Source organism: Ambystoma mexicanum, chromosome 8, assembly GCF_040938575.1.
Source record: "Ambystoma mexicanum isolate Mex_15411 chromosome 8, UKY_AmexF1_1, whole genome shotgun sequence".
Taxonomy (NCBI): Eukaryota; Metazoa; Chordata; class Amphibia; order Caudata; family Ambystomatidae; genus Ambystoma; species Ambystoma mexicanum.
In genome coordinates, this window is record NC_090929.1 from 1,573,156,611 (window position 1) to 1,573,177,703 (window position 21,093).

At 46.6% G+C, this 21,093-nt stretch overlaps 1 protein-coding gene across 1 annotated transcript in view; it reads left to right on the forward strand.

Annotated features, from left to right (window-relative positions):
• Positions 1-21,093, forward strand: part of SHOC2 (SHOC2 leucine rich repeat scaffold protein) — a 1,004,889-nt gene that overhangs the window by 661,538 nt on the left and 322,258 nt on the right. Inside the window, exon 6 of the mRNA XM_069611778.1 lies at positions 4,944-5,066. Within this exon, the coding sequence (XP_069467879.1) occupies positions 4,944-5,066 (123 nt within the window). The remainder of the gene's footprint in view (positions 1-4,943; positions 5,067-21,093) is intronic.

Sequence of the window (21,093 nt, forward strand, 5' to 3'; positions counted from 1 at the left end):
TGGCTATACACCGTTTCACCCCCGGACTCACATTTTGATATGCTTGTGTAAAACTCAATGAATGTCTGCAGCAGGTTTCCAAAATGTCTTTCTCGTTCTAAGTGTCCATTTGGAGCTGATTGTACCCACCTATGTATTCGTAAGATGTGGATTCTCCTCTTTATCTGAATCGTCACACACTGTAGTGTACTGTTGTGAAGTGGCCCTGGAATGATGAAGTGAAGATGAGTTTTTCAGATTCTTATAGCTGGTGCCATCATTTCCGGTTGGTAGAAAGGCAAAGCCTGCTTTGTTTGGCAAGACAAGTCTAAAGAGCTACATGTTCGCTCTACCAGAACAATCCTGCAGCATCCTTCTTAACCCACTAGAACTTCAACTATGTAGATCACAACCCTTTGACTAAAACAAAAACATATCTTTTTAGACATGGAACTCATTACCTAGTCCCTAAGGGACCTCCTTCCCCTGTCCAGTTCATGCTGGATAGCCTCATACGTGTCGAAACAAAGGTCTACATTGTCTTGGTCACATGACCACACCCTCTGGGAGGTTCCTGCTGAAGAGAGGAGCAGTTCCCATCTTCCATCACACACGTGACTTTAACTTTCCATTCTCGCCTATTGAAATCCTTACTGTGCAATGTACAGATCACATGGCACCTTCGTGGCCCCACAGAATCACTGCCTTATCAGCTTTTACTGTCTTAATGAAATGGTGCAGTTGCTTCAGATAAAAGTATTAAACAGAAAACGCATTGCACACTAATATTCAACCTTTGTAGTGAAGCCCACTCTCCTTATCGCAAATGAAAAGATGGTTATATCGTGTATTCTAAAAGCGGGTCTGAAACGGTGCCAATAGCGTGAACATGTGACTAGTCAGACTCAGTAAGAGATTATATAAAGAGAATACTTTTTGATTCAAGTCTAATCATGCATGGTTTCAGAATAGCAATTTCTGTAACAAAATAAGTCGTCACACTAATTATATACTTAAATCCTTGTAGAGTTAATAAACATTATTTATGCTTAAGGGTTCAACATGGGTATCTTCAAGTGCTGCACTTCTTGCTGTGGACAAGTACAGACAATCTAAAACTGTGAAAATAGAAATGTAGAACGTAGATGCTGTATCTGGTCAGTGCTCTTCATAAAAAATTAAGTTGCAAAAATAGAAAGAAAAATCACAATACTGTTCTCTGCATGGAGTCTAGTTTCTCAAATTAGGATGAACTACACCATTCGTGTATACATTGTATCCCCAAACCCATCTTGTCACAAAAGGGTTTTGTCTCCTAATCCCAAGAAAGAACAGAAGTGAACCAGATTTTAATAAAGTCTACTCAATGGTTTGCAACCAGTTTATGCACATTTTGATGTAAAACTATGGAATGTCTGTAAAGAGATAGTGTGGGCTTGGGGATAGAAAGCTGCCCAATTATCAGTTTGCAGGAATGGACTATGCATCAAAACTAGCTTTAATTTGAACCAAGTTCAGAATGTGCCATTTGCCCATCTCTAATTTTCAGAGCATGGTCACAAAAAATGACTTGTCAGCTTGACAACCAAGACCACCAGAAACATTAAGGCAGTCCTGCGTCTTGAGGGCGGTGACCAAATAGGTGTTCTATTGGAACATACCGTAAAATGTAACAATTTCTGATGCTGAATTATAACACACTTAACCTTCTCTTTTTACCTGACCATTTGCCCACAGTTGCAACCAAGTGAAGTGAAGCCAGGCGTGATTTATCCCACATATGTTATTACCTGTTAGGGCAATTTTTCCACAGTCTTCTGTTGAGGGATGTGAAACCATCTAACCGAGGGGGTATAACTTGGTTTCCCAAAGGAACAGCCAGACTCTACATAACTGTGGCAGAGCAGCCAGGCTGAAGTCAAAGGAGGGAGGTGAAATATGAAATACAGTTAATCCCAACCGAGAACCCCGAGGGGAGGGGGGGGGGGGGAGTGTGTGTGTGTGTGTGTGTGTGTCTGTCTGTCTGTCTGTCTGTCTCTCAATGGTCAGTGAAAACCCTCCCCACTTCCAATACTAAATGTAAGCACACTACCTGGTGGCAGGCTGCAGGATTGTAAGAAAAGGAACCCCCAGGCAACAACTACTTATACATCAATTAGGTCCTTATCGACATCCAAATGGCCACAGTAAATTCCTTTAAATGCACAGTGTACATTCATATAGCACCTAGAAGATGGTGGTTACTTTTTTCAGAGCCAAGCCCCAGGGGTCCTCTCAAAGTTATAGTTCCAGACATTTAAGGCGTTTTAGACTCCTAGACAAAGTAATGGTCAACGGTGACAATGTCACGTGGAGAATTTTCAGTAGACAGGAGTTTAATGCCCAAAATACCAGGTGTTTTGGGGAAACTGAGACCCATGAAAAGGCCAGTGTTTAGGTAAGCACCTTTAGCATTGTATTGTCTTGCAGAGTGAGAGGGGGGTAAACGTCTGCAGATACTGTTGTGGTTTCATGGGAAAAGTCGGGTAAGTCTGGGTTCTACCCCACAGGTACAGAGAAGGCAGAAACCTACCCCATGGGATGCCAGAAGGAACACCTCAAAGAGCTCCAGGGCTAGGGTTCAGACCCAGCAGCCCCAGAGAAAGTAGCACAGTAGGATTGAGGCCCAATATAAGACAATGATAAAACAGAGGAGGTGTCCTGAGAAACACACGACCAAAGACCACTGGGCCCACTGTGGGTAGGTGTTAATAACTCACCAAACCATGGTTCATAGGTAAGTACTCCTGGTGGCAGTTCCCATAAACCAGTCTCTGGAGCGAAGGAAGCTACCCAGTGAACCAAAGTCTTTTTGCGGTTCGGGTTGCAGCGTCTGCTCCCGCAGGGACTTGAACCCTGGGCCAACGGCGACCCCCTACCCTCATAAGAGCAAGAATTTACATTTCCTGTAGTGGGACCCAGCGCCCAAAGTGAAAATGTTGAAGATGGCTCCAGGAAGCCGAGAGGAACTCTGCCAAGCGGATTCAAAACTCTCCAAGGGTCGAACAGCAAAACACGGTCCCATGATGAATGTGACCAGGAAAGCCCAGACCAAGCTTACGGTACTGGTGCTCCACCACCCTCCTGGATAGCAGTGGCTTCTTATACCGAGGTACACAATACCATTTGGAAAGAAGACAGTAAAATGCTCTAGACACTGTCCCTGCACAAGTATCCCAACCAGAGGAGTTTTAGGGGGTGACGGGAGGCACAAGGAAAGCTCAAGAAGCATCGCCGACAGCCAAAAATAAATTGAAGCACATGGTAAGGACACATTACCCAAACAGTATGGCCAGACCTGGACATAAAATTGCAACAGCAGTTTCATGGCAATATTCTCCAGCAAGTAAACCTGTAGAAAATGAGATTTGGAGCCCTTGTGGGCTCTACCAGGCTAACCTTCCAATCACACAGGTGCACTCAAAGGTTTTGCCAGTCAGCCAATCTAGGTGGCCCTAAAAAAAGCTCAACACCAAGGTCCACCTTGACAGTATGTGTGTCGGCCTGTCTAGGATTATGGACTTGAATAGGTCCAAACAGCTAGTGATGGTGCAGGGCTCGGCTCAGTGATCCTATGTTTGCACTTTTCCCTTGGTTTACCTGCAAAAAGCAAAGGTCCAAAGCAGAGAACCACCTTGAGCAAGATTTCTTTTTCAAAAATACATTGGTACAGCAATGGCCACCAAAAGGGTACTTTGTGCTGCAAATGTGGTAAAGAAAAAGCTAAAACCAAATCTGATGCCACCGCGATACTCTCTAAAACCAATATCGGATATTTTAATCAACCTAGGGCCTAAATGTTGAACTAAAAATCACTGAAGCCCTTGCCATATGGGGTCCATAAGCCCATGTACAAATAAAGGGTTGCAGTTGCAGGAGGGGCTACTGTAGAAGCCACTCTGGCCAGATAATAAAATCAGATCTTAAAAACCAAAGACTGGCGAGAGGGAAACAAAATGTTTAAGAATCCTGTAAAATGGGGCACTCTAATCCCCATAAATGGAATTCTGGGTGACCACCCATCCAAAATTCTCGCAAATATAAGGTTCTTAAAATAAGAGAGACTGATGAAGTGTTTGGACAAGTCTCCTGCCCCTCAGTCCCTCTTCATGCAATAGGTTCTCCATTTTCTTTGGTAAGGTTCATTTTCATTGGATTCATGTACCCTGATAGCCTGGTCTTAATGTAGCTCAATCATGCTGTCCGAAGCAAATGTTGCATTGGGGTTAGCCCAAATCTACTCATGGGGCCAAAGGCTCAGTCTGTATTTTGTTCAGTGTGCATTTCACTTTAGGGTTCGATGTATATGTCCTTGGTGTCGACACAAATTAAACAAAAAAGCAGCAAGATTTTAAGAGGCTTTCATGATGAAATATTTACATGATATGTGTAAAGTCATGTGCATGTTGTCAAATGTTTTCTTTGGTATGCAATCAATAATAATTAAAGATACCAGCTTCGATTACTAAAAAGCGTGAGCCATTGGTAGTGCTTCTGCACAGTATATTGCTGGTTACATTGGTAGACCATGGTCAAACTTAAACAAAAAGTGAAGCTAGAGCAAGCCAATTTAGTTCTTCCAATCTAATATTGCAAGGTAATCTTTTTATTTTTTGGCCCTCAACTTTCATCAGATCGCTGCTTCAACTCAGATCCTCATCCGTATTACCTGTTAGTTCCCCTGCGTCTGGGTAAGCCTGCAATAGACGGGCCTGGTTGCATTTCACCTTTTTTTGTATTTTTCTTTTGCTCCGATTTAATACAATTTGGAGTGGGGACTTTCACTAAACAATTTGCTATTTCTGTAAAGATCACTCATTTCACCACTTGAAAATAACTGTTAACATGTTAAAGTAATATGGTAACTTTTGTCTTTACGTCAAGCCAAAGTTTTAAAAATACATGAATTTTTCATCTCATTGCAGGACAATCAGCTGACCTCCCTCCCTTTGGATTTTGGGACGTGGACCAGTATGGTGGAACTGAACTTGGCCACTAATCAGCTCACAAAAATACCTGAGGATGTCTCTGGTCTTGTGTCGCTGGAGGTAAAGTAAATTGATGCAGCTCCAAATTAATTTCAAAGTTTTTTTTCACTTAGCCTCTACTGTACATGGATTTTATTTGTCATTCGGTGAAAAGTGTTAAACCATCAAAAAATGTGCTTGCAAATAGTGGGGTGGGGGAGGCGGAGGTGCCACCAAGCAGTGGCCAAGGCGCAGGGGTGGCAGCCACCCTTATAACACTGTCCCCGGCCAGCCTGCCTCTGTTTGTTTTGGTGTGCCACCACAAGAGTTCTAGTGAGCCACCCCTAAGAAAAATGTCTGGGGGGTGCTACTGGGGTGGGGGAGGGGATATGGGGAGTGGGAGAGGCTGTGACTGGGCAAAATCCCATTTATGGTTAAGCTCTTCCTAAATATGACAATCTGATGTCACAGCGTGGGGAGCGGGGGTGTTTGTTCAAGAGCTTTTTAATGTTTTATAAAGACCTAAAGCGTTTTTACTGAAAGCCGTGTATGTATTTGGCCCAATTGTAATAAGTAGCCTACCCACTCTAAGGGCCAACCCTGAAAAAGACTAAATTCGTAATAAAGTGCCTTTCTCTTTTCAGAAATGCTACCATAAAAGGGGAAAGGGGAATATCAAAAGGGGATTTGTGTAGAGACCAGACTTTTGGTCCAGGATTTTTGAGACTGCTTATACCTTGGTGTCTCCTATGTTATAATTATGACAGTTGTGCATTGTGGAAGAATCAAAAGAGGGAAACCACTTAGTTTATTTTCTCACTTCAGAATATTGTCTCACTGCCAGATTTAGGTCTTGGAAGCTACAAGTTTTGCAAGTGTTTTGCAACTGTCGGAAAAGGATTACCCAAAACGTAGCTTGAAAAGGAAGCAATATGTACATTAATCCACTATGAAACGTTAAGGGGAATGTGGGGTTCTTACTGGCAAATCAAGCAGACGTTCTCACAAATCTACTACCTCGATGGACTGGATTCTATACCAGCTCGTCGAGAAATGTAATATTGGCTTAAAGAAGCTATTGCTCAACTGCTAGCTACCAGATGTGATTTTGTACGATTTTGTAGCCATCTATTCACCCACATTGACTTTTTCGCATGCTTTAAATATTATCCAACAGGCTTCAAATCCACTATGAGCAGCTTTTGTGGCGGCAAGGATCAACTTCAAGACCCTCTGCATTGTCCACAAGGCTTTCTGGGGCCTGGGACAGCACTACCTCCAACTCTCTTCCTAGACATCTCCCTACTCGAGCTCTCCGCTCATCCACCTCCAACTCTCCGAGGGTCAATCGTTTTTTCCAAGCAGAGAGTGGGGGCAGATCTCTCTTCGGCTGGGGCCTCCCTCAGGTACAGTCTCCCTGCCTCTCTCAAACGTGAGCCGAATCCCTCCGGTTCTCAAAGTAACTCAAGACCTTCCTCTTCACTTCTGCTTTCTCTCTTCCTCTCCCCTGCTGATGACCTGTCTGTTCCACGTACTGGTCACCTGGCCACCCTCTGAACTTGGGCCAAGTTCTCTGCATGTCCAGTTGCGCCTTACACTGCCTCTTGGCTTCCCCAGTACTTGTGGTCTGTATCAGTAATCCTACAGTCCCTTCTCTCTGCACTTGTGAGCCTTTTGACTACTTGCACTTCTCCTTCCTCCCCCGGCACTTCTCCACTTCCCTGCACTTGCACAATCTGAATGACACAAGGCCTAGTAAGATCGTTGTTTTGTCCTCCCGCTGCGATGGTAGTAAAGCTTTGCTTTTTGCTGCTTCCTTTCTATAGACTTCTATATGCCAACCTATCTTGTTGCTATTGTTTGCTTGATGACTAGACTTTTTGAAGGTAAGGAAAGCCTTCTGCTTTACTTCCCTTGCTATTTGCTCACTTTTATGAGGGACCTGATTAGTTCCCTTATACTCTCAGTACTGGGAGACACTCAGTGGATTTCTTGTATTTATTTAATGCATATCACCTTCGGAAGTGCCGTTAGGATGCTTTGTATCTAAGTTTCTTTTGTTGTAACATTGTGGTTACAAAGACAATGTGCCCACGATGGGCTGGTGGCAGCAGATAATTGTCTACCGTTTGACTTTTTGCTCATGCCCTCTCAGCTGGTGTGTATTTGCGTCACACTCTCTGGTCCTAGTTCACATCTGACCCTCGGTGTCTGTCTGTAGGTAGGCAGAATGTTTGGCCAGTGGCTACCCATGATGGGACTGCCGCCTACTAGTTTGAATTGTGCCAATCTTTACAATTGGTGGTGGACCTAGTTGCTTCTCCGGTCCAAATCCTGGATAAAAGGACCTGTGCAGCCATTCAATAGATCATTTTTGGAATATAGACCCTACAAAAGCGCAGCATGCTGAAGACCCATGGATCACTGTTGTAGCTAACCAGCATAGACTCAAGCACAGTCTTGATGATGCCCTACTCCTCTGTTCTGATCTCAAGAAAGCCTTGTCGGTGCTTCGACACTTGGACTGCTTGAAGCAACCTGTCCTGGCCTCTGATTGAGGATCCACACCTGCTGTCTTCTGAAGCCAGTTCTCTCCTCGGATAGCTTGCTGCAGCCATCACTGTTCAGAGTACATCCTTGAAGCTTGGTGGATCTTCAAGCTGTTCACCAAGATGTCTGCTCTTACAGTTTTAGTCTCTTACACCAGGCAGAAGGTGTGTAAGGCCTGCTCCTTTGCTTCTATGAAGATCACCAGTCGCTGCGATTCCAGAACACGTCTTTGTGTTTTGGTCTCCTGTCATGCAGAGGTCTGTATCTCTTCATGCTGATGGTGTCCAGCTCTCCAGTGTTGAGAACCGTATCAACAGAGCCTCATCCGTGTACTAGCAGGGCTCTATGCTGACATTGACCTCTGTAGTCATGGCCACTTGACCTCCCTCGACCAGACACATCGCAGACATAAGTGGGCCCAGCAGATCTAGGAACCCCTGAAGTCCCTGTACGAATCTGAGTAAGCTCTTTCAGCCCCACCTCACGCTGTAGGGTTGCATTAGCGTAAAGTACTCCTCCTACCTCTCCTTGGCCTGATTAAGGATGGTGGCTGTCTTTTCAAGGATTGAACAAAACGGAAGAAGGGCAAAGGAGCCCAGTAGGACACTGCGCTTGCAAGGTAGTTCGGCACAAGAAGGCAGCAGGTGGCTGGAAGTTGTGGGTACGTTGCCCAAGTACTTCACGGAAATAGCAAAATTTGGCACGTGTTCCAGTCTCACTGCTCCAACAAAAAAAGATATGGAAACTGCTTGGATTGCAGAATTATTTAATGGGAACAAATGCAGCCCGACAATTGTTTCGAGCAGTGGGGATTAGTTTCACATGTAGCATATGTTCCCATTAAATCTGCAATCTAAGCAGTTTCCATATCTTATTTGTAGGCGCAGTGAAACTGGAACATGTGCCAAGTCTTTTCAAGGATCCCAGTGGGGCCTTCCCTTGAGTGGTAGGACTGGGAGCGAAACCGTTCTTAACTTTGCTTAATTTTGGAAAACGTACCCACATGCTTTGATCTTCAGGGCAGCTGATAGTCCTACAGCAAACCCACCTGATAAGTGTTTGAACTGGTGACATTTGGGCACAAAGCCTCATTCCTTATTGGCTATGGAATCACTACGTGGTACCTTGTGTTTAGGTTCTCCTTAAGGTGTTCTGTCTAAATTAAATGTGTGTCTACTGGTACCGAAATTGATAATTATTTGTTTCTTTCTCACTTCACTACAGTTATTGAGTGTTTCTGCTACAATTGCTTACTGTTTCTAAAAGTAAGACATTGGTGTTCTATTATTAGAATCCCCAAAAGGTGAATGTATGTGTTTGATAATAGTTGTTTGATTAAAAACTGTAAATATTTGTGTGCGCTGTAGGTCGCATTGTAGCCGTAGACCACTTGCGCCACTTCTGAGTCTAAACCTTACTGCTCTTCTACACTACCTTGACTGGGTTTGGCTAGACTTTAGTGTCTTTCCTGTTAGGTTTGCCTCTCTGAATTCCCCCCCCCTCCCCACATGGTGTATGCCCAGCAGCTTTAAGCATGGCCCATCCATATTCTTCTCTGTTTACTCATTTGATTTTTATTCTCTTGATACGTGTTTGCCAGCAGATCTCGTAGATTTCTTCTTCTCTGTATAGCAAATAGTGGGAGTGGCAAATCGATGGTCCCTACATTTAGGATTGGCCAAAGTTTCTTCAGTTAAAAAAACCTAAATGATGACCAGCCAAATACATGGCATAGATTTGTTTATAAAAAGGTAGATTTCCTAATGATTGCAATTTTGCACAATTCTCCGAAGGTCTCTGGAATCACCTGGCCAATTTTCTGTCTCTGGGATTTACCATTGTACTTGCACCTCCGAGAGCATCTTCATATTCTCCAGGATGGCATCTGGCATGGATTCACATGGCCGTGAATCCTTGTGAAAAGAAAAAAGTTTCACTTTAACCTAGTCTTTCTCCTATAAACCAATCACTGAGCGCTGGGTCATACTGCCCACATCCAATGACTGCCCTCTCCCTAAACCCCTACTCTGGCTGCCATCTTCAGATTTGTACTGCACGTTAAAGTGTTGGGAGTCCTTGTGTTTTGCACAGAGCGCATTTCTAGGTTTTCATGCTTTTTATGTTAAAAAGTTTCTATTTTTGTTAAATAGAACCCGTGTGCTCTTTTGCTCCTTTGACCGGCTAGCAGGGATCAGTTTGTCGGCATCTTTCAACATCCCTCAAGGGCAAGAATAGTCAAGAGTTTTATCAAACATTCCAGAAGGCCATCTGGCCTACACCGCACGCAGGACCATGTCGGAGAAGGCCAGATGTACCCTCCAAGCTCTACTCCAGCTGCAGATTGAGGAATGTGTTTGTGGAGGACAAACCCTCCCAGTGCCTCTCTTTCCGGACCACACGGAAGCAGATTGTGAAATCTGCCTTGGTTTCTCCAAGCACACGGTCAAGGATCATCACAGTAGGTTGGCGGCGTGACTCAACGCCAAGGCCTCTACCCCGTGTGGCAAGCAGGGGCATACTTCACTCAGGACTGGCCGGTCTGAGGAGCGGGCTTCTAAGTCCTTTGAGGGTGCTCCATCCGTAGGGGCGCAAGACAAGGCCAAGCACCGCAAATCCCTTTTCATTGGTCGCTGCGCAAGCGGATCCCGCGATAAGGGAACGCTCTTCTTCACCGTCTGCTTCCATCTCAAGTCATCACTCCAGCTCCTCGAAGAGGCAATCGGCTAACCCGGGAAAACTTCAGGAGAAGCAGAAGACCAAGGCGCAGAGTAAGGTGTCCAACCTTTTTCAAAAAAGATTTCAGTCTAAGCAGTATTGGCGCTCCTCCTGAATATTTGTCGATATTATGTTTTGGTTGGTGCAGATGGCTGTATCCTGAGACTGTACAGGATTCTGACGATAGAAATTTACATGGATAGGGTCAGCCTGTCTGCGCACACACTCTTTACCAGTTTTTTTAAAAAAAATAAATGTCTGATGCATTTTCGTTGTCGTTAGCAAAAGTTTATTCATTCATTATAAACAGTTGACTTCTTGAGTTGAATTGCCTTCATTTTCCTTATAAATGGTATGCCTGATATTTATATTCAAAATAATATCCTTTGCCTAGGTGACTTTCCTCATGGGTAGTGGCATATATTACTCTCTTCCTATCCAGACACATGTTTGTCTGTCTCATTAGAGATGGTTCTTCAGGTTATATATTAAATACGGTTTGTATCTTCAATTGTTTGATTTTTGATTCACTAACGGAGACCTGTAAAAATAGACCTAGATGGCTATGCATCCAATTGGGGTCACCATAATTGAATTCTTAGGTGTACATGTTGGTTTATAAGGTATAGGATTAAACATGCTGAATACTTACTACCTGGTAATGTGTATACTGACTGTATGTCTTCTTTGCTTGCTGGCGGTCTTATTCTGGTGGCATAGGTCACTGTTATGTCATCTGTAGCGTTTCCTACAAAATATTTGTACACAGATATTTATTTGTCTGACAACATCTATAAACCAATTTTGTTTCCTGTTTTTCTACAAATTTGTTGTCGGTGCTTAACATAAGTTGCTAGATACTACATTTTGTTTTGTTTGCAGAGTTGTTTAAAACATAAACAGTGCGATTGTTTTTTTTTTCTTCTTTTTTTTTTACGTATTATGCAGAGTAAGGTGCCTAATATCAAATGTATTTTCTGGCCATTTTCGCACTTACCTCAATTTCAGCTTTTCTTCATGTCTCTTGTTTTGTGTCCTGGTCAGATTGCCGTGGATACAGAAATGCGAAAGAAATGTTATGTAAAGCGGAATGACGTCCATTTTGACGTGCATAATGACGCAGTGCATGCCTCACGTCATATGCCGCTATTTTGAGTCGTTCTATTTACATTAATTTTGGCAATTCTACGGTGCCTTCAGAGACGGAATGTGCCGTCATATTAGGATGGTCTGTTTTTACCAATTTGAACATACTATTTATTTGGATTCTACAATTGCATCTAGTGTGAATTAAAATGACTGACCCCGGTTTTAGCATGTCATCAATTTTTGTATGAAATCAAGAAAGACGTTACCCTTAAAAATTGCTACGGTTAAATAGTTATTTTTTTTTTAGTTTTCGGTGGCTGGCTATTGGTGTATTTGCTCTCTAAAAGCATTTTACTTATACACTTGCCTTGAGTTGTCATTAAGTATTTAATGAGTGGTTCCTATTTCGTTATAGTGGGATATATTTGTTCAGTTAAATAATACTACCATCTATAGAAAATAAATGCACATGAATATTGGTAGAATTCAAAACAATGTGGAGAAGTCTTGTTTCTAGAGAAAGAGGTGCATCTCCTGATCCACAATTAAACCAATGTTGCATGTGTCCATAGTGTATATCCAGTATGCTTCCCTTCTTCTTAGTAGGGTTTCCATGTTTCCTCCTCTAGGTGGTGGTTTTATTTGTTATAGTCCAAAATATTACAATTGTGTAATGTCTGGTTGTTGTGTTTCTTGAAAATGCATCGTAAGGGGTGATCTCAAGTCCTTGTTGATAATTGCTCTTATGTGTTCTCCCATCCTAATTTTGGGTTTTCTTTTTGTACTTCCTATGTACAGTTTGTGGCAAACACATTGAATTACATATATTATGTATTTGCTGTTGCAATTGATCATATCCTGGATTGTTTTCTTTAAGCCATTAGGTTTAAATCTTTTTTGGCATCGATCATGTATTTACAAATGTGGCATTGCCCACTTTTGTAATTCCCATGGTTTGGTGATTGGAGCCAGGTACTCTGGGCTATATGTGTTGGTTTGTCTATTTTGCTGTTGTCAAAGAAAGAAGGGCTAAGGATCTGTTTAAGTTTCTTACATCTGCGAAAAGTAATGCTTGGTTGGTCTTTTATGGCTGTCATTTCTGGGTCTGCTTGAAGGATATTCCAATTCTTTTGTAAAATGTTCTTGATGATGGAATGTTTGGTACTATACGTTGTTATAAACCTTACTTTTGATGATTGTAGTGGATCTTGTTTTTGTTCTTGTTTTTTAGAAGTTCAGGTCTAGATCTCCTCATTGCTTTCTGGAGGGATTTATGTAGATATTTAGGACTGTATCCTCTTCTCCAGAATTGTGCTATTGCTTCAGTAGCATTTTTATTGAATTCTTCTGTTGTGCAGTTGAGTTTGATTCTTGACAATTCTCCATAAGAAATATTTTGTAGGATATGATGGGGATGATTACTGGATGCGTGCAGAATAATGTTGACAGCAGTCGTATTTTTGTATAGAGTGGTATGCACACAATTGCCTTTGATATACAGATGAAGATCCAGGAAATCGATTTCCAGTTTGTTGTAGTTGATTGTGAGTGTCAGATTGTATGTATTGTCCTTGAGATATCTGTGATAGTCCATGAGTTCTTGTACTCTTACTTCCCGTCCCCTTTCCTCCATACTGCATGGGCGTCCTTCGCGAGGGACGGGAGACGGAACCTTATTCACAAGAAAAACCTTCTTCCCCTCTAAATTTAGAGGTGCGCTGAGGCACGGCCCTGGGAGCATGCGCTGCCCTCACTCTGCCCTCCAGCGCCACACCTCAGTCCCCTTTTCCACGTCGACTGGAACGGGCCGAATTCACCAGCTCTCCTCGGTTTGGCTTCGGCCATGTAATTCCACGCACAGATTCTTCCTCTATAACTTCTTTTTGTCTTTTTTCAATTTGGTACTGGGTCCTCAGACGCCACAGCTCCTTCCCGGCGCATGTCGACTTAGACAGGGTTCAGCAGGTGCCCATCCTGCAACAGGCTCTTCCCGACGTTGCCTTGACCCAGACCACGGTTGGCAAGCCTGTACGGCGTGCGGCTCACTATCCTTGAAAGTGCTGAAGAACAGACTAGCCAGGTGGAGGGAGCTCTTTCAGCGGTCTCCTTCTGAGAATCTCAAGAACTTCGTGAAGCATTGATCCAGGCCTCAGGTAGGGCCTATATTTTCATCCGCACCCCGCAAGGGAGACTCCTTCCCAGGGACTCTCCTGTGCGGGAGGGACCGGTCAGGTCCTTATACCAACACACGTACCGAGGCTGTCACAGCTACCGGCCTCCAGGCTGACGGGTCCTCGGATCCCCCTGGTGCCAGGGTTGAGGGGTTGCTAGGCTCTGTTACCGGGCTTGCGCCCGAGGGGCTCTGCCCTTGTACCGGGATCATGGCCGAGGAGCTATGCCCTGTTACCGGCAGTATGTCTGAGCGGGTGCCTGAACGCAGCTATAACGACTCCCGGGTCAAAGTTGGTACACCTACCGGGCCCGTGCCCAAGGAGCAGGACAAGTCAAGCGCCTCACATAAAACACTTGGCAGAGGCTGGCCCCAGCGAGCTGAGCAACACGTCATAGCCACGTGGTAGGCAGCTCAACAAAAAGGCTGACGTGCCAGAAAAGGACACCCGTTTGACACCTCTGCAGGACTTCGGCAAAGAATGAGTATCGAGGTGGGACTGGCATCAACCAGGTACGTGGCCTACAGCCTACCCTTCTTATGCGCAAGGTTGTTTTCCCTTGCATCCGTATATACAGGGTTGGCAGCGGCCTCGGCTGCCTCTAGCTACCCTCTCCGTGCCTTCCTCTTAGGCCAGCGAGGACCGGATCTTCGAGAGGTTCTTCGGCCTCATGAAGTCTCCCCGTATGGGGGCTATCATCAAGGACGCAGTCGGGGGAAGTCCTTCCCCCTATGCTAGCGGCACCACAGACGCCTCCTTTGGCTCCTCAGCCTACTCCGCATGTGGTTCCATACCAGCCTCCCCCTCTGGCCGTGGTCCCAGTGCCCCACCCTCCGGATACTCCTCCTCCACAGGATCCCCCAGACCCTCCGGATACTGATGAGGAGGAGGATCCTGACACACCATCAGCCTGGGCCTTTCACGAACGTCTCTCAGTCCTGGCGGAATACCTGTGCCTCCCCCAGCCCTAGGTAGAAAAGCCAGCAGAGGGCATCCTCGAAGTCCTCCCGAGACGCCCTTCTGCCAGAATGGGAATTCCACTACAGACCGACGTGGTGTCCCTCGCCAAGAAGGGTTGGCTCAAATCCCACTCTGTCCAGCCAGTCAACCGCCACCTGGACGCCAAGTATAGGAAGATGGAGAGGGATGCACTCTTGCTCTCCTCCCATCCTCAGCCACACTCCTCTGTGATTGCTGCAGCATCACTGTATTCCAAGCCTCAGTCGTCCTCGTCTTCGGCATCTACGGCGCTGTTAAGCAAGGAGGAGAAAACCTTGGAGGCATACGGTAAGAAGCTGTATTCCAATGCTTCCTTGAATGTGCAACAGGCCAAAGCAGACGCCATTCTGGCAGCCGCCAACCAGTGATTATGGCGGGAAATTGCGGACTTCCTCCCGGAACTCCCCAACCACAGCCAATCCCGTTTTAAGGCGGGGCTAGCTGAAGCCAAGCTTGCGGCTCAGGATATCATGGAGTCCATCCTGGCGCACATTGATACCTCTGGGCATGCCATCTGTATTGCCATGGACATGAGAAGTATGGCCTAGCTCCGGGCAACGAAGTTCAAACCAGGTGTCCAGGAGTGCATTCTAGATCTGCCCTTCGAGGGCAGTGACCTCTTCCACTCCAGCACAGACTAGGAGCTGGACAAAAAGAACAGCTCTCAGATAACTACGTCTTTATCCATACTGACAAAGACTACGCCCAAAGCGTACTCCCAGTCTCAGCAAAGCTCGGATAAGGGTCTCATCTGGAGGCTTCCAAGAACAGAGGTCCAGGCAGCCAGAATGCTCGCCGACCCCAAGTCGGCGTAAGCAAAAAAAAGGGGCAGGTTGGGGCAAGGACTTTTTCCAGTCCCTCTCCTCCACGTAAGAAGTCACAACACACCCCTCCGGGTCCATGTGTCTCCAATGGGGGGCAGGCTTGTTCTTCATGCACACTTTTGGTGACAGAACTTTGCAGACCCCTAGATCCTCTCGGTAGTCTCCTCTGGGTACCGTCTACCTATTCCTGCCTCTCCTCCCTCCTCTCCCACAAGTTGGGACAGCAACTCTTTTGGCACAGATTCGGTCGCTCGTCCAGAGCCAGGCTGTGGAGGAAGTCCCAGCGAGGCTCGAGCTTTTACTCCAGGATCTTCACCAGAAAAAGAACCAGGCTGGCCTGAGCGTTGTACTGGACCTTTCCACCCACAACCTCTCCTCACCTCTTCAGAGATTCAAGATGGTGACGCCAGCTTTTATTGCGGAGACATTGTGTAGGTGAGACTGAATGTGCTCCCTGGATCTGAAGGACACCCACCTGCACGTCACGATTTGGCAACCCCATCATTCTTTCCTCTGGTTCAGGATCATGGGCTGCCATTTTCAGTACAAGGTCCCCCCTTTGGCCTCAACTCTGTCCCAAGGGTCTTTACCAGACACATGAATGCTGTGACAGCTCTCCTCCGGACTCAGGGCCTCCATACATACCCCTACCTCGACGACTGGTTCGTCAGGGCTACATCTCAAGAAGCAGTTCACCACTCCTCCCATGCACTGATGAACACGCTACACGACCTGGGCTTTTCGCTCAATCTGAAGAAGTCACAGCTGCAGCCCACGCAGTCTTTACCTTCCTGGGCTTCATCTGGGACACGTGCTCCGAGAACGTCTTCCCCTTGGAGGACAAGATCTGGGCCATCAGGGCGGCCACGTCCTACTTTCTCAGCCGAAGCGCTATTTCGGCTTGGTGATACCAGCATCTGTTACACTCAACTGATATCCCCGGGGGCGTCTGGAAGGCTCTGAGATCTGGAACCCTGGATGCTTAGTTGCCCAGTGCTGAATAATGAATCTGCAATTACAGAAGGGAGGATTTGTGATAACTGTCTCTAATGGGTGAATCTCCCACCTCCCTCTGACCGATTCCCTTCCCACTGGGTTCTTTTCTCACCTTAGTTATTTGTAGGGTGAGCTATCCGTCTTGCGTTTCTTATGCAGGGGCGCTTGACGTTTGTTGGCAAGCGGCCAGTTTCTTCACTAGTGCAGTGCGCCTTCCTTGGGACCAGGCCTGCTGTGACCCCGAATCTGCTGGTAGGTAAGTAGGATTGTTATTTGTAAGTCTTTGTTCTGTTTATGGTGGGAATTTGTTAATGTCTTGATCTCCTTCTTTTCAGGTGCAAAGGTCTTGATGCTGGCGTGCAGGATGGAGAGGCATGTTTTCTAGGTAAGAGAAAGCACGCAGCGCCTTTGACTTTTAAAGCTATCATTTGTTTTCTTCTTCTCCTCACAGGCCGCTGTGGTGCTGCGAGTGGATGAGAGCGCGGTGAAAAACAGCCCCCCGGAATCCGTTAAGGTAAGTACAGCGCTTTGCGGTTGTTTAATATTGAAAGTGAACCTGAATAGTTCTCTTTTCCTTTGTAGATGTTGCTGTTGTGCTCCGGATAGAAGCGTCGCGTAGCGAGATGGAATTCAGGTAAGACTGATTGAATTAGATGTTTTGGAAGCGCGCGTTCTAATATTATTTTTCCCTTTCAAGTTATTGCAGGTCGCAATGTTCGAACAGCAGCTGTGGTAGCGGTTCGCTGGAAGTCCTTAAGCTAGTACTCGCAGGTGAGAGATGTTTCTTCTTCTCTCGGTTTCCACAGATTGCAGCCCAGTTGAGATGCTAAGTGCTGGAAGGTGTTTTCCCAGGTAAAACAGAATAATCTTGTTCTTGCAGGATTACAGGAAGATGCTGAAGACTAGGAGCTGGACACGGTGAGCGTCATGCTGCTGGTTGCAGAATAACATGAAGCGTGTTCTGCAGTCAGGGTGTGGTTTTATATAGCCCAGGGAAAGTAGTTCCAGGCCTGCCACACCCAAAACACTAGACCGCATGGCTTGGTTCTTAGAACTAGACTGTGTGGGTGCTTCCCTGTTGGATTTAAAGGTCCATGTACATAAATGGGACCTAGTTTGAACAACCCTTCCTTCCTACATATGAGCCTGGTGCCAAGGGCGCCAGGACTGTCTCCAGGAGCCTTTTTGCAGTGGTTTTAAGGCCCTCAGGGTTCTGGTGGGAGCCTGCTGTGGCACAACTTGTGCCCCTTCACAGTGGTCATGACACATCTCCTCGGTCATTTTGCAGCGGTACCGTTGGCCGTCCTCCACACAAGACTCATGAGTAAGATTCAGCTCCACTTCGCAGCGCCATGGAACCAGGAGAGGGGCTCTGAGGCCGAAATTATCAAGATCCCCATCTCTCTCCACCCGGACCTCACATGGTGGTACAGGGACTGCAACCTGCGGACGGGCAAGCCCTTCAGGCCCCCATCCCACAGGTGACAATTACCACAGACTCCTCCCTAGAGGGCTGGGGAGCCACCATGGAGGACCTCTCGGTCCACGGCACGTGGACCCGTCAAGAACAAGAATACCACATCAATTGGCTGGAACTGAACGCCATCTGGTTAGCGCTCAGCCTTCCTCTCACGTCTCAAGGGAAGGGTTGTCCTCATCCAGGCAGACAACTCGACCAGTATGTACTACATCAACAAGCAAGGGGGGGGGGGGCAGGTCCCCTTCCTTGTGCAGACTGGCGATCAACATGTGGGAATGGGCCTTGGCAAATGAGATTTTCCTCTCGGCAGTCCACCTTCCGGGGGAATCTAACCTGGAAGCGGACAGGCTCAGCAGGTTGGGAGCAGACAACTACGAGTGGCAGCTGAATGAACTCCTTGCACAGGAGATCTTCCACAGATGGGGCCTCCCCCAGGTGGATCTCTTTGCCACCAGGCACAAGAAGAAATGCTCCCAGTTCGCCTCCTGGCAGGGGCAGGGCCTAGGCTCCCTGGCCGACGCCTTATGGATCCAGTGGAACGGCATGTCAGCATATGCCTTCGCACCCACTCCACTGATTCACAGAGTGCTTTGCAAGTTCAAGGAGTCTCACCAGCTCAACATCATTCTGATACCTCCGCGTGGTCAGCCAGGCCATGGTTCTCGGAGCTGCTCGCCTCTCGGCGGTCCCTCCAATCCACCTACCGACAGGCCCAGCAAATCATCTGACACAGCAGGGGGGCAAGGTCATCCACCCCACCCCTCAGATGCTGACCCTCACAGCGTGGTTCCTGAGCAAGTGACGCTCAGCCACCTCAACCTATCCCAAGCCAATCTGGAAATCATGCAGGGGGCTAGGAGCAAGGCTACCAGAGCCCAGTATAAAAGTAAAGGGACCAGTTTCTGCCACTGGGCGCACTCCAAGGATATCGACCCGCTGGCTTGTTCATTGGACGACGTGCTGTCCTTCTCAGCACATCTCGCCAACTCTGGCGTGCAGGTGGACACCTGCCGCACATGCCTCAGCCATTGGGGCCTACAGGAATTCGGAGGAAGGGGTCTTCTCCTCCTCCAACCTGATCGTCAAGAGACATTTGGCCAGACTTGCTAAACTCTACCCGCCCATCAGGAAGCCACACCCTGTGTGGTATTTGAACCTAGTCTTCGGCGCCCTTGCGCACAAGCCATTTGTGCCTATGGTGTCTGCAGACATCAGGCTGATCACCATCAAGACGGCCCTGCTAGTCGGCCTCACATCGGTACGCAGGGTCAGCGAGATTCAGGCACTAGTCGCCTCAGACCCGTACACTACCTTTCACAAGGATAAGGTGGTCCTGCAGACCCATCCGTTATTTCTACTTAAAGTGCCATCAGTCTTTCACTTAAACGAGGAGATCGTCCTTCCTACATTCTTTGCTGACCCGAAGGACGAGCCTCGGAGAGTTCTGCACTGCCTAGATGTCGGACGTGTCCTGAAATTCTATCTGGACTGGACCAAGGGCTTCCACAAGTCAGATGCCCTATTCATCAGTTTAGGAGGTGCCTGGCCAGGCTATTGGGCCTCCGAAGCCTCCATTTCCCTCTGGATGGTTGCGGCCATCAAGGAAGCTTATGAGGGCCAGCATAGACCCCTTCTGGCAAACATGCGAAGTCAGGGCCAAGGCAACGGCCATCGCCTTTCAGCGCCATGTCCCCTGGCAGATCATAAACAGGGCGGCCACATGGGCTACTCCATCGGCTTTCTGCAAGCATTACTGTTTGGATGCCGGCTCAAGGTCCGATACGGCTTTCGGACATGCGGTTCTCCAGAACCTGTTTGTTGAAGGAGGGTCTCCCCTCCACCCTGGGGCTACATTCAGTTTTAATCGCCCATGCAGTATGGAGGAAAGGGGACGGGACGTAAGAGTAATTATAAGTTACCCACCGTAGTGGGGACTGAGGTGTGGCGCCAGAGGGCGGAGTCAGGGCAGCACATGATCCCAGGGCCGCACCTCTAAATTTAGAGGGGAAGAAGATTTTTCTGGTGAAAAAGTTTCCGTCTCTCGTTCCTCGCGAGGGACACCCAGTACTCACTACAGTGAGTAACTTATAATTTCTTTTCCATTCCATATTAGAATAATATCATCAATGTATCTTCCCCAAAATGCTATCTTATTGTGAGGTGAGAAATATGGGTGTTGCCACGCATATTCAGTCTCGAAGTGCCCCATGTAAAGATTTTCGTATGATGGTTTAAACTTGGCTCGCATGGCTGTCCCTTAGGTTTGTTTTAAATAGCGAGTACCCAAAACAGAAGATGTTATTGTTCAAAGTGAAATTAAGCATTTCCAGAATCATTTGGTTATGTTCTTGGAATGATATTGACCGTGTTTTCAAAAAATGGTGGGTTGTGAGAATTCCTTTTTCGTGTAATATACTTGTGTAAAGTGCAGTGACATCTAGTCACCAACCAGTATGATGTTCCCAGAAAATGTTTTCTAATTGTTTTATCGTATGTGTGGTGTCCTTGATGTAAGATGGTAAACCTGCTGCCAAAGGCTGTAAATGGAAATAGATATGTTCTGATATCCTCGCTGTAAGAGAACCGATACTGTTGATTATGGGTCTACATTGTGGTAGATGAACAAGTTACTTCTTACCTTGTAACGTTCTTTCGACGGGATGTTCCTCCGACGTATTCCTCATCTTCGATATCTCCTTCCAGCTCTGCTGGCCTCGGAAAATTTTTTCTCTAGAGGGCACTGCGCGTCAACGTCCTCTGAGTCGATGTCCATAGACAGCCGCCGTATCGGCGTCGACGTCATCCTGCCTATAAAGGCCGCGCGCAGCGTCCGTCGCTCAGTTCCATTTTGTAGCCCATAATAATTCTTTCTGGACTAGACTAATCACCCTGAAGGAGCGTAAGCTGCAACAACAAGGGAAGTAGAACTGCGGGGATGGATGGGAGGGTCGATGAGGAATACGTCGGAGGAACATCCCGTCGAAAGAATGTTACAAGTTAAGAAGTAACTTGTTCTTCGAAGCGATTGTGTCCTCCGACGTATTCCTCATCTTAGATAGGCTCCCATAGCAGTATTCTATTATCGGAGGAGGGAGTACTGACTTCATGCTGTCTTCTATTGATGGATAGAATGCAGTACTGCCCTTCCAAACCTAGTCTCTTGACTGGAGGAGGAATCCAAGTTGTAAAATCGTTTAAAGGTATGGACAGACGACCATGTAGCGGCCGCACAGATGTCTTTAACCGGCACACCTCTTTTGAGGGCCGATGAAGCTGCAATACCT